Below are 14,526 nucleotides of genomic sequence, written 5' to 3' on the forward strand. Positions count from 1 at the left end.
ACCATGTTAAAACAGTGGATCTGGCTCTTAATGAGACACATGTTGCATTATCACAGAATATCTACGCCCTATGCCGTTGGAGAAATTATACTATTTAGCCAGTATTGCACCACTTGATATCAGTCGGGAAGTATCAGCCAGCAATGAAAGGACCAATAATACATAATAATAATACTACTACTAATAATAAACAACTTTATTTATACCCCACCACCATCTCCCATAGGGACTCGGCGCGGCTTACAAAATAGCACACAAAGATGCCATACATAAAACACATAAAATACATAAAATTCAAAGCGAGCCCAATCCCAGGCTCCTTTTGATACTCAAATGTAGTAATACTTACATGAGAGCCACCATCTCGGGGTGATCCGGGTCCCAGGGAGAGGGTGCTGAGGATGGGTGAGTTGGAAGGGCTGCAGAGTTCTGGGAAAGGGTTTGGGATAGAGGGAAGGGATAAGGCACGGGGTTCCTCCTCCTCCTTCAGTTTTCTAAAGAAAAAAAGGACATTGGAAAGATTACCATAAAGGCTTTCAAGGCTGCATTCCAAGAAAGCAAACATAATGACACGTCTGGAGTAGTGAGTAAAGCCAAACCTCTTCTCAAGAAATCCAGAAAGCTCTGTTTGGTTTAGAGAATAGAGCTTATCATGGGGGCTCCTTGATAAGAAGATCCAAATTCTGTAACCAAGCAATCCAAATCTTGCAATTTGAACAATTCATATAATGTAAGCAATTTATCTAAGGATTCATCTCACTGTTGAATCAATGCAGTTTGACATCAATGTATAACTGCCATGGCTTAATGATCCAGAATCCTGGGATCTGTAGTTTGGTGAGACATCAGTATTCTTTGTCAGAGAAGGTTAAATAAAGGCCTTGTAAAACTGTAACTTTCAGGTTTCTATAGTATTGCAACATTGCAGTTAAAGTAGGTATCCAATTGCATTAATTCGACAGTGTAGATCAGTGGTTCTCAACCTGTGGGTCCACAGGTGTTTTGGCCTACAACTCCCAGAAATCTCAGCCAGTTTACCAGCTATTAGGATTTCTGGGAGTTGAAGGCCAAAACATCTGGGGACCCAGAAGTTGCAAACCACTGGTGTAGATACACCATTACTTTTTTTTTCCTTTTTCTTCCTCCTTGTCCCCATTTTTCTTGAATTTACTACTTTCTTCAGTTTTTGCTACTCACGGGAAGGGTAAAAAGCCACGTAGAGAACTAAATGCTCAAATGTTTTACTTCTTTATTAGTATGGATGGGGGTCAGTTAATGAGCCAGAAATACCAACTCTTATTCTAGCCATGCTGTTAGAATAAATAGTCTTTTATTAAAAACTCTGTATTTGCTTGTACCTGCACAATTCTTGGGATTAACAACTCCCCTGCAACCTGTCTTACAGTCTCACCGTGGCACCAGCCAAAAGGGCAGTTGAAGCTAATAATTAACCCCTATGCCCTTTGCTTTTTCTTCCCAAGGCCTTTTATACCCAGCAGTTAGTCTGCAGCCTGTCTGGCACAGAACTCCAGTTGTTAGATATATATGCATAATGCAGCTGGAATGACGCTTGAACAGCTGCATGTCAACAGAGCTACAGAGGAATGAGGTACATGCCAAAGTAGTGGCATATAAGTGGTCTCAAGTGATTTTCAATTGAGATACTCTTCAGGTGCCCTTCTTTGCTTCAGAGACAAAATGATACTGGGCATTTGCAAAGGCCACTTCCCCAAATTCTACTACTTTCATTGGAACTCTTTTGGATTCTCTTCTCAAAACAAATCCCTGACACATGACTCAATTGAAAAGCCACTCAACTGACTACATTTTTCTTTAGCCTTCACATCTGGTATAAAACACTGAAAGTAAGTTTGTTATGCTGATCATCAGCTTCATGCCCATTCATGCATCATTTTGCTATCACATTTGAAAAGGACATTTCATGTCTTACACAGGCGAAAGGTCAATTTGTGTTATCTCTTCAAGTCATTTTCGATACCTTGTCAATGTGTGGGGCTGAAGTGTGTTACTTGCCCAAGATCATCCAGTGAGTTTTCAGTCACAGTTCAACACTCAAACTACAGTAGAGTCTCACTTACCCAAGCCTTGCTTATCCAAGGTTCTGGATTATCCAAGGCATTTTGTAGTCAATGTTTTCTATATATAGTGATATTTTGGGTCTAAATTCGTAAATACAGTAATTACAACATAACATTCCTGCGTATTGAACTACTTTTTCTGTCAAATTTGTTGTATAACATGATGTTCTGGTGCTTAATTTGTAAAATCATAACCTAATTTGATGTTTAATAGGCTTTTCCTTAATCCCTCCTTATTATCCAAGATATTCGCTTATCCAAGCTTCTGCCAGCCCGTTTAGCTTGGATAAGTGAGATTCTACTGTACTACAAAATTATATCTTCACAAATCATTTGTTGGACACTGGAGGGATTGGAATTCTCTTGTGACTCGGTGCAATGACCAGGGGATTAGAATACAAATATGTATTCTGGCCATCATTGAATTTTTTTCCAGTTCCAAATTACTAGCATTGCAGATAATGAGGAAATGACAGTTATTCACACCTAGAACTCTTTAAGTTATTATGTTTGCATTGCCTTGGTAACTTTCCTTGCCCCCCTTTTTTATGGCTAACCTAAGTGCTCAACTAAAGTTTTCAATTACTGCAAAACCAATTAAGAGACTAATGGAAAATTTAATGGGGAGATAATTTTTTATTTGAGGGAGCAATGCCCTCCATTTTGCCTCCCCCATAGCTAAACCCCCAGCAATAACAAACTCCCTCTCCAAATTGACTTTTGACTCATTGCAGCTTCCTTCTATAACATGGGCACTTATTATCTGGTGGAGAACAATATCTGGCAGAAAAAGTATATAATATGGCTGGACATCCACGACCGACATCATCCTGTGGGGCTTCTGAAAAAGTCCCATGAGACTTATGAGATGCCTTGTCAATGTGAGTTCAGGAAAAAATTGATGTTGCTCCATCACCCCATTTTGAATTTCCTGAAAATAGTGGTCTGAATTTCCCACAATACATTGTTCCAGCTCCACATACCTGTTGGCCTGGATGAACAGTGGTTGAGAACGTTTGACGGCATCGCTCCCCGTCAGGAGATCCGCTTGCTCACCGTTGCAGGCAGGGTTGGCATTTGAAAGAGTGCTGGTACGGCCAGATTTCAGATCGTCCTCATAAGCATTGTCCACAGTGCAGTTGAGGTTGTTTTGAAGAGCTCCTAGGTCCATGTCATTATCTATAATAAAGGAAAAGAGAACACAGACTTTCTAAATCACTACTTATTTTTGTGTAGCAGGGATACTGCTAGATGAGAACTCCTGTCTTGTTGAGAACTCCTTGGAAAAACTTTTAAATGTTTTTCAGAGAGCATTCCTTGACAAATTGTTTGTTGTCACTGCTTTCAGATGATAGCACTCTCGACTTCCACCATTCGCCTTCACTGACAACATAAAAATTGTTATAGCTTTGCAATATCATCCTGCTCTTAACATGACCCTGATAGGCCATGTTGAAGCCAAAGTGCAAGCTGTTGATATTCTCTGCAACTCTGCTCAAGGAGCAGGGCTTTGGCCTTGCCGGCGGATAGATCAGGCACAGTTACACTCTGGACTCTACGACCAACACCTGCTTCTTTCTGGATCTCTCCCAGGTCTTGCAGAATATCTGAAACTCAAAGAGCTTCTCCAGCATAATTTTGCTCCAGATATCTCTGGAACATTCCCCTTGCAAGTGAGCAAATTCAGTTGATTCAGCATCCCTTGAGCTTGGCTGGAACAAGACAGCGCCTTACTAAATAGGAGGCAGAAAAAAGACCATGCTATGCTGCTGGACCTACTTATGTTCATTTGAAAGATATCCAATACATTATTGGATGAAATGCCCTTCTGCCATGGTTATCATGGACCCATTTACTCCCAAGATCAACATGAGAATAGAGACAATGTACTTCATGCTACTTCTAGCTTTGGAGAGTAGGGTTCAGGTGTCATGCCCATAGCACCCGGTTGTGATAGAATCTCCAACTCCATTGTTGCTGCTGCCCAACCAATGAGTTAGTATGGAAAAAAGTGAGAAGACACTTCGGGAAAAGCCAAAGACCTGGTCAAAGCTTATTCAAGTTACTTTTTGGACTACAATCCTCAGAATTCCCAAGCCATGGATACTGGACATAGTGGTTAGGATATTCTGAGATTTGTTTTCCAAATTCTGGAAATGGCCATCTGCTCATACAGCTGTCTGCTGCTTTGGACCAGTGGTCAGGACAATTTCAGCAGGATCCATGACCCATTACTGCCTGTATGAAACAAAACCAAGTAGTTGTGGCCCCTCAGCACTGACAGCAACAAAAGGAGCATGTGGCAATATGCAGCAATGGGCAAAATAGCAGTGGAAGCAGCAGAGGGCTCAGGTCACATACTGGGGAACAAGGCAATAGCGTCATAGAGTTAGAAGAAACCACAAGGGTCATCTATTCCAGTTCTTTGTCATGAAGGAATATACTATCAAATCACTTTTGACAAATGGCCATCCAGCCTCTGCTTAAAAATCTTCAGAGGAGACTTCACCATACTCCGAGGCAGCATATACCATTGTCAAACAACTCTTACTATCAGGAAGTTCTTCCTAACATTTAGATGTAATCTCTTCTTTTGTAGTTTGAATCCATTTGAATGCCCATAGGTGCTGCTCTTTGATATCAGTTCATAATGAAATGCTAATCTTCCTTTCCCGGTTCCCTTGACTAAATTCACTCGAGAAAGTGACATATTATGTGGGGTGAAGGCACAGTTCAAATAATAATCTCAACAACTCTGGGCCAAAATTCTGCCCACCAGCGCATTAGGCAAACTTTAACTTGTTAATAAGTAACTGATTGTAGATACCAAAAGCACATACCAACAAAACCAATAAATAAAAGTTCATTTTCAACATGCTACCACCAAAATGATTTAATAAGTGCTGAACTCCGCAGATTAACAGCCAGCCCAAACAAGAAGGTCTGGGAGGAAAAAAAAACTGCATAGGTACAGACCCTGGCAAGCCTCCAGGATGAAATCCAGTTCCTCAAGTTGATTTTTGGATGCTTTGGAATAGCACAGGGAATGGCAGTATGTTTTGGATAGCCACCCAAACATTTCACCAAGACTGTTTCTGAACTGAATGCGTTCTGGCAAGGAAAATAGTTTCCAGATGCAACCAGATGCAATATATGCCAACATTTCACAGTTCCTGCTGCACAGTATTTGGACTATCTCCCAACTTTGGGTAACGTGGGAGAAGATGTTACCTCAGATGAATCCTGTGTAGTGTTTGGCCACTATGGGGCTAATTCACATCTACACCAACCTAAGTGATCAGCATAGTTCTGGACCTCGTCTCCAGACCTGTAGTTTAACCACTACACCACACTGGTTCTCAATATGGAAAATAGAGAAAACAGCAACCCAGTACTCATTATATTCTATCTCATCCTATGCACTATATTAAGGTGAATATTAAAAAAGGGGAAAGCTAATGTCATTGCCTCCTTTTCATTATCCCAAACAGAATATTATTTGTAACATTAAAACTCTTTAAAACTTAATGACTGCCATACAGTACTTAAACACACTTTAAATAGATAGCAGATGCACATGAATTGACAAAAGGAAATTAAATTGAGTCTAATGGATGAGACTGTAAGCCTAGTTCTTCCCTAGTGTCGTGTTTTGCCAATACTGTCACAAAACGTTGTGGACATTTCATGTGCAAAAAAGAAAGAAAGAAAAAGGTTTCAACCCCCTGCAAGCAAGTTTAAAAACTAGGTTATCATCATGGCTTCACCTAATCACTGATCTTCTATATGATTCATTTAAACACATGGAGGCACAGTCGGTTAAAGCCTTGTGACTTAAAGGTTGGGTTGCTGATCTGAAGGCTGCCAGGTTCAAATCCAACCCAGGGAGAGCATGGATGAGCTCCCTCTATCAGCTCCAGCTCCATGCGGGGACATGAGAGAAGTCTCCCACAAGGATGGTAAAAACATCAAAACATCCGGGCATCCCCTGGGCAATATCCTTGCAGTTCTCTCACACCAGACGCGACTTGCAGTTTCTCAAGTCGCTCTTGACACACACACACACAAAAAATTAAATCCATGTTTTTAAATGTTAGGCAAATATTTTTAAAAAATTAATCCAGTGCCAGGATTTCACCCACCCTTCTTTCTCTGTATCTAGTGACCTGCTTATCAGAGCAAGACAAGGTGACTCAGGGGTTGTCTGTGGTCAAAGCAGTGAAGATATCAAAGGTCACAAACCAGTCTAGGCGGCGTGGGAAGAAACATAACCAGACATTTGTGCTGCAACTGCATTCTTCCCTGCAGGGTTCCAGTCACCTTTCCATTCTATAATGATGCTATGTTTTGTTTTGTTTTTCTATCCGTATCTTCATCACCGGTAGGGGGGATGTAGTCTTGGTTTTTTGAAAAAATAAATATTCTGGGAATTAGTATAACTTTAAATCACTTTTGCAAGTCATAGTGCCTTAAGAACTTTGGGAAGCATCAGTTACAAGACATCTTCTCTGGGTTTGAAAAACATTGCGCTCTTACACTTTTGAGTGCTTTGAGGAACGAGAAATATCTCCTTTTTCATTCTGAACTTCACCTGAGATTCACTGCTTGCATGGTATATTTGCAAGACCATTAAATGCCAAGAGCCTCACAACAAGTCTACAGAACCAAATGTTGAACAGAAGTTTACTAAGGGAAAATTAAAACATTTAAGAGACATTGCGAGGCATTTCCAGCAAAAACACACAAAAACAACTAAAAGGTGATGTATAATTTTTCTAAACAAAAGCAAAACAAACAATATTGTAATTGATAATTTCTAGGGTTATCAGACTATACACAGCCCAACATTTTTCTCTCATATTCAGGGTGAACAAGAGAGAATTTAAGAGTGAAAAGCACTGCCTTGAAAGGTGTACATATTGTGTGTGTGTGTGTGTGTGTGTGTATTCCTCATTTATTATACATGAAGTTTTTTTATTTGAATGGCATACTCTGCACACCTGCAGTTGAGGCTTAATGACATCACCAGGACTTTCCCTTGGATATTACCAGGGCAGGTGTCCAGTGATATCATAAAAGATCATCCCTACATCTCACACTTTGGCCCTGGGAGAGTCCTGGCCTGGCAATCATAACAACAGCAAGGAATTCCAATCTAAACACTACAACAAGTAGTGGGAAGAAATTATTCCCCAAAAGTACGCTTCTGGAACTACTCTTGTATCCAACACGCCAAAACGAAATAAATTATATTTTCAGATTTTGACGGCCATGCCCTCAAGCCTTGAAGCAGGTTAGGGAACGCAAAAAGGTGTGGGTGGAATCAATGACACATTGAAGAACATAAAAAAATCAGTCAACACAAAACATGAAAATTAAATGCAAAGGCAAACAAAAATGAAAATTCAATGCAAAAGCCAACCAAGCTAGACAAACATTACAAGGGCCTTCAAAAATATAGAAATGTTCTGGACTCCAATCTATATATATAAATGAGTGATGGCATCATGGCGACCAACAAAACAACAAAACTACAGGCCCCCCAACCTCGAAATTTGACAACACAACCCATCATCCATGCCACTAGGTTGATACAACAAAAAGAAAAGAAAAATAAAGTCCTAATTAGAGGGAGAGCAATAATTGTTTTTATCCAATTGCTGCCAGTTTAGAGGGCTAATCTCTGCCCACTTGGTCTCCTAGCAACCCACTCAGCCCAGGGGACAGGCACAGTTAGGCCTCACTTAGGCTTCTTCCACAGATTATCCATTGGATTATATGGCAGTGTAGACTCAAGGCCTTTCCACACAGCTATATAACCCATTTAGAATCTTATATTATCTGCTTTGAACTGGATTATCTTGACTCCACACTGCCATATAATCCAGCCTTCCAAGCAGCAAGTCTATTCCTTTGTATTCCAGCTCATCAAACAAGGATTCCCATAAGAAGAAAATGGCCAAGCTTTGAGGCTGCAAGGCTATTCACTGCTATTCCACCTGGCCAACAAAGCATTCCCATAAGCCACAGCAACGCGTGGCCGGGCACAGCTAGTGACCTTATAGAAGTGTGCTGTGGCATTATTGAGGGGATATTATTACAAACAATACCTCCCTTTATGTCCTTGCTACATAAAGTCTGGCTGGAATATAGATGACATCTTGAGGAGCACACCTTAAGTGGATCTCAGGCATAGGAGGCAATGAGATATAAGGGAGGAAGCAGCCTCTCTATTTTTAAGGTTTAAACTGATTAGAGTTCAGCTTTGTACATTCCATTCTATCATTAGAATGATCCCTATGCCTGGAATAATAATGACTAAGGGAACACTTGTTTTGGCTGTTGGGCAAAAACTGCCCTGCGTCAGGACTTCTGTAGACAACCAAGTGGAGCAATGCCACCAGAACTTTTTCTCCAGCTGTCTGGTGCTTGTTTTCCACCGGAAGGCGGCTATTGTTATTAACATCATTATTATTTTTCGTACAGGCGCCAGGATCACTCGGTATTCAATTATGGCAGGGCTAGACCAGTCAGGCATGAATCACCAACTCACAATGCCGGTTGGACCCGGCTTATCAAAAATCACACACCTGCCTCTTTACAAGAGAAGTTGTGTTCTCTGTCAACAGAGTTGAATGGCAAAGAAAGGAACGTGCCCCTAAAAAAAATCTGGCTTCTTTTACCAATGATCTCCTGGCATCAACCAGCCCTTTTTCTGTGGGATGGAGAAGCCGGCCTGGCGGACTTCCTTGTGTGCTTCTTCCTACTCCATCAAAACAAAACAGTGACTCAGAATGTGGGCTGCTGACTCAAAGCCAACAACCTGCCCTTCCCACTGGCCCCAGCCTTTACATACCTACTCCTCCGGGTGTATATCTGGGAGGCTTTACCTTGCAGTAAGAATTTTGTCCCTCCAAATGCAATTTTCTCTCTGGCTTTGCAGGGAGTGAGACACTGCAAATCATTCACACAAAGGCCTCTTATATTTCCTGTGTTTGCATTTCCTTGGTCACTTTGCCTGCCCCTTTTCTTTGGATGCCTAAAGTGTGTTTCGAAATACTCAAGTGAGTCTTAAATTACTGCAATGATATAAATATAAAAGAAACTTCTTTGGGGATTAATGTTTACTTGGGGGCCAATGCCTTTATTTTGTGTCCCATAGCTACAACCTCCACCTCTTCTCCATGCTACTGGGTCCTTTTTCTTTTGGAAGTCCATACAAGCTATTGAAAAAAATGTTATGTCTCTGAAACAGTCAGTGTCTGCATAAGGCAAATGTTTTAATTCACGGCTCCACTCAAGAAAATATCACCCGCACTTGGCCTACTATTGAAGCCCATGCTAAAATGATCCATCATTCTCAAGAAGAGTGTTTCCAGTCCTGCACCAGATGGAGCAGATATTTTAATTTAGAAGAAATACTAAACCAATGAGCTGAAGTGCCTTTTAGTTAAACATTAAAAGTCCTAACAGCAAAAGCTATTTGACACTGAGAAAGAGCACCTCAGGCAAGCTGGTACTGAAGGAGATACCTGACTATAGTTTTCATATCTATATGAACTATAGAACCATAGCTCTATATGAGCTATGGGACACAAAATAAAAACATTGGCCCCCAAGTAAACATTTATCCCCCAAGAAGTTTATTTTATATTTATATCATTGCAATAGTTTTGTACACTGTTTTTAGGCATTGCATTTTTGCCTATTTATTGTAAGCCGCCTTGAGTCCCCCCAGGGATAAAGGCAGGGTAAAAATGATATAAATAAATAAATATCTGGATAAATAATCACACACAAAAAGATAAATGCACTTGTGATATCATTCACCCACTACTCGACATGTTATATATTACTGCATTTCTTCTCAGCAACTTTCAAATTTCTGACTGGTAAAATTTAGTCTATGGCGAGGATACAAAAATATTTGTCCAATCTAGTAACCCGAAATGCATTACCTCAATCATCTCAATTTTACATTTTCCCCATATGCTGATACAATTAGATTCTGCACAGTTCAGCCTTTTTGTTATTTTTCTGCGACACACTGAAGCTTTAACTCAATACTAGCAGAGATTGTATACAGTTAACAGATTGGCTGTATATGATCTTGAGATTTCTTTGAGTGATGGCAATGTATACAGTGATCGTTGAGTGGAGTAGACCAATGATTATATTTTGAAAACACAGATGTTAACATTAAAGACAATGGACAAAGAAAGGTAAGCTTTTCAGGAAGCTGAATTATAATGCTTATTAATACCCATATATTTAAACAAATAGCTGCGCAGAAGTAAGCTGCCACATCACGCCTCGCAACTTTGAATGCCGCCGCAGTTTGCTGGCTTTCTCTATGGCGATCCTCCTTTCTCTACAAGCCTAGAAACATCAACACACAAAGCTGACCCAATGCAGAATACTTTGGAAAGAGGAAAAAGAAAAGAAAAAAACAGCAAGAAAGGGAGAAGAGGGAGTGGAACGAAATCGAGACACAGGCTGGATCTACACTGCCATATTATGGTTAGACTCATATAATGCAGTTCGGTGCAATTCAAACTGCATTATATGGGTCTACACCACGAGTCCCCAAACGAAGGCCCGCAGACCATATGCACCCCTCCGAGATCATTTACCTTAGTGACTAAGTCTGAAGTGACTTGAAAGCACTCAACAACAACAACAACAATCCTAATTAACTTGACTATCTCATCAGCGAAAAGCAGGCCCACACACCCACTGAAATACTGGTAAATTTGTGTTTTTGCACTACAAATAAGATATGTGCAGTGTGAATAAGAATTTGTTCATTTTTTTTCCTTCAAACTATCGTTCGCACCCCAATAGTCTAGGGGACCTTGAATCAGTCCTCTACCTAAAAAGTTTGAGGATCTCTGTTCTACTCTGACCATATAATGCAGTTCAAATCACATTATATGACAATGTAGATCCAGCCACAGACAGAAAGATTGAAAAAAATTGTGTTTTTTAAAATGAATCTCAAAAGTCCAGTTTGAAGTTAAAGGTGAATTCCAGTATTGAAAAGATTGACAATGATGTCAGCAGAACATGCAGAAGCAGCAAGGAGAAATGAACACACAACAAATAAATATCTTGTGCTCACAACACACATGGTCAACACACTCCAGGGCCCCTACGCCTTCTTGCTTCCGGTTAAACCAGTTCTGCATAAAAAACATCTCCCAAGTTGGATGCTTGAATAGCTCCTCCCTTGTAAACATCTCATCAGCCAGGTATCCAGGGCACAATGAGGAAGGATGGCTCATTTTGGAAGAAGGAGATGCAGCCTTCGAAAGGTGGTGGGGTGGGGAAGGGCAGAGGATAGGTGTGGGGAACGGAAATAACTGTTGGCAAACTAAGGAAGAAATTGCCATATAAAAGTTGGAGAGCTGGACTACTTCAAACCAACATATAGACTATCTCAACCAGAGAAATCAGCCATAGCAGAGCACTTGATGAACCAACCTGGACACAGTATATTATTTGAGAACACAGAAATGCTCGACCACTCCAACAACTATCATGTCAGACTACACAGAAAAGCCATTGAAATCCACAAGCATGTGGACAACTTCAACAGAAAGGAGGAAACCATGAAAAGGAACAAAATCTGGCTACCAATATTTAAAAAAACTCAAAAATCAGAACAGTAAATAGGAAGCAACACTCCAAAAACAGAGGAGTTCCAGACATGAATCAACCAGGGGCGGCTAACGACTCTAAAAAAGGATGCCCCCAGGCAAGAAGAAGCCAGGAGATGAAGCTATTCAATGCTAATTTAGATGATTAACTACAACATTCACACTGGCCTCCAACTGACCAGAGTTCTTCTCTCACCCTGGACTTTCCATAGATATATATAAACCTTCCTTGCTTAGTTTCTCCATACCTCACAACCTCTGAGGATGCCTGCCATAGATGTGGGCGAAACGTCAGGAGAGAATACTTCTGGAACATGGCCATATAGCCCGGAAAACATACAACACCCCTGTGATCCCGCCCATGAAAGCCTTCGACAACACATACAATAATTGCATAAACAAAAAACCGAGTAAAATAGCAGATGACAAAGTGGTCCTATCTGGGTGGGATGTTTAAGACTTTTCATGCAGGGAACTACAGTAGACTTTCAGTTAACTGGTACCTATTTATTTATTTATTTATTTATTTATTTATTTACAGCATTTATATTCTGCCCTTCTCACCCCAAAGGGGACTCAGGGCGGATCACATTACACATATAGGCAAACATTCAGTGCCTTTTAACATAGAACAAAGACAAACAAACATAGGCTCCGAGCGGTCTCGAACTCATGACCTCCTGGTCAGAGTGATTCATTGCAGTTAATTGCAGCTGGCTTGCTCTCCCTCCTGCGCCACAGCCCGGGCCTATGGTAGATGTGGGACAAATCGAGTTGCTGGTTGCTTAAGAGTTAATATTGAAATAGACCTCCCACACTATATCATACGATAAACTCTGTATTGATTTCATATTAATATTGGAATACAATAATTAAAAGCAAATAAAGAGAAATAAAGGCAAACTTAACTAAATGTAACATTGGTGCTAAAATTGATTTTATTTTAATTTTTATTTAAAGTATTATTTCTTTGATATTTTGGGGGGCTGGTTGCTTGAGTTCCAGTTCACTGAGAGTCGATTGTACTTTCCATTCATGGGACCATAATGCCTTGTAAAGAGGATCCTCCTACTTTTCATCCTGGATTTTTACAACCAAGTTTTTATACCATGTTTCCCCGAAAATAAGAGAGTATCTTATATTAATTTTTGTGCCTTTCCCTCCTCCTTCACGCCACACATGCCTTTCTCGGCGGCAACAGCTCTCTCCTCCTTGGTCTTACTTTCGGGGGATGTCTTATATTTGGCAATTCACCAAAACCTCTACTAAATCTTATTTTCAGGGAAACATGGTATATAGAAAAACTTTAGGCCTTCTTTATCAATAAGCATATTATTATGGTGATCAATATCATTAACTTTATTTATACCTCACCTTTCTCCCCATGGAGGCTCGAGGCAGCTAACAATCCGACATTTTATTAAAATTTAAAAGGCTCAGTACAAAAGTTTTTAAAAAATTAAATACTACAGTGTGGTAAAAACAGATTAAAATATAATAAATACACTTAAAATAGCCTTTAAAACTCACCCCCCCCCCCTGCAAATCCCACCCACAACCCCAAAAGCCTGCCCCTTATCCTTCTCCAAATGCCTGCTGGCAGAAGAAGGTCTTAACCTACATATCCCTTCAATGCTCTATATGTGAGTGTAAATGATTTCTTTAACAAAGAGGGGAAATGCTAGCTTTTGCACAGAGATTTTTTTTCAGCAAATTGTGGAAACCAGATCCTCCTTTTAAAAAAACTCTCCCTGACTCACTCTGACAAATTTGTGGGAGTTGTTTCTTTCTCAAAATGGTACCTTGACGTGTTGAAACACTATTTTGTTAAGAAGGATACATTTTGCAAACACTCTTTCCATTCTGGCTTCCCAATATAGCTATGTTCATCTTTGGGGATTTTCATCCCCCGTGAAATGCTCCCAAAACTGAAGCCAATACTTTGGCCCAACACGTAGAAGGGAGTAAAGGTTTTCCCCTGACATTAAGTCTAGTCGTGTCCGACTCTGGGGTTGGTGCTCATCTCCATTTCTAAGCCAAAGAGCCAGTGATGTCCGTAGATGCTTCCAAGGTTATGTGGCCAGCATGACTGCATGGAGCGCTGTTAACTTCCCGCCGGAGTGGTACCTATTGATCTACTCACATTTGCATGTTTTCAAACTGCTAGGGTGGGAAAAGCTGGAGCTAACAGCAGGAGCTCACCCCGCTCTCTAGATTCGAACCACCAACCTTTCAGTCAGCATGTTCAGCAGCTCAGCAGTTCAACCCGCTGTGCCACTGAGGGCTCCATTACATATAGAAAGAAGGGGAAATATGGAGCAACTATAGAAAAGCACATGTTTGCCATACAAAAGGTTCCTGCTTCATTCCCGCAGATCTTCTGTAGAAAAATCTCAGGCAGCTAGATTGGGAGAGATGTCCTTCTGTGGGTTTGGAAAGCTACTGTCACCCCATTTCTGAGCATATTGTCTCTCTTACCCTTTGCCTGTTCTACATGGTGAAGGTTGAGTGAACCAAATCGTGTAAAGAAGAGTCTTGAGCTCATATTGACAATGCTTTTAGAAAGCCTTTTTTTGTCCCTGGAGTAGAAGTGAGCTGAGTGAGTGATACAAACCAATTTGTTTGGCTTATGTCTTTGGCCAATTGCCTTTCAGGAGGCGAGTTTCTGAACAGGAGAGTTTCTGAACAGTCTCAAGGTCAGGGCACAGGAATTTGAGAACAGAGTGGGTGGAAAAGATTGAGAGCTGGGATTAAGTCCCAATTAATCC

At 40.6% G+C, this 14,526-nt stretch overlaps 1 protein-coding gene across 4 annotated transcripts in view; it reads right to left on the bottom strand.

Annotated features, from left to right (window-relative positions):
• The window catches only part of grb7 (growth factor receptor bound protein 7), an 86,483-nt gene that overhangs the window by 21,872 nt on the left and 50,085 nt on the right, over positions 1 to 14,526 (bottom strand). For all 4 annotated transcript variants that reach the window (XM_016994563.2, XM_016994565.2, XM_016994564.2 and 1 more), the window contains exons 2-3: positions 3,083 to 3,278; positions 350 to 494 (exon numbers count right to left, since the gene is read on the bottom strand). In XM_016994563.2, coding sequence (XP_016850052.1) covers positions 350 to 494; positions 3,083 to 3,278 — 341 coding nt within the window. The remainder of the gene's footprint in view (positions 1 to 349; positions 495 to 3,082; positions 3,279 to 14,526) is intronic.

The sequence above is a fragment of the Anolis carolinensis genome, chromosome 6 (genome assembly GCF_035594765.1).
Source record: "Anolis carolinensis isolate JA03-04 chromosome 6, rAnoCar3.1.pri, whole genome shotgun sequence".
Lineage (NCBI taxonomy): Eukaryota > Metazoa > Chordata > Lepidosauria > Squamata > Dactyloidae > Anolis > Anolis carolinensis.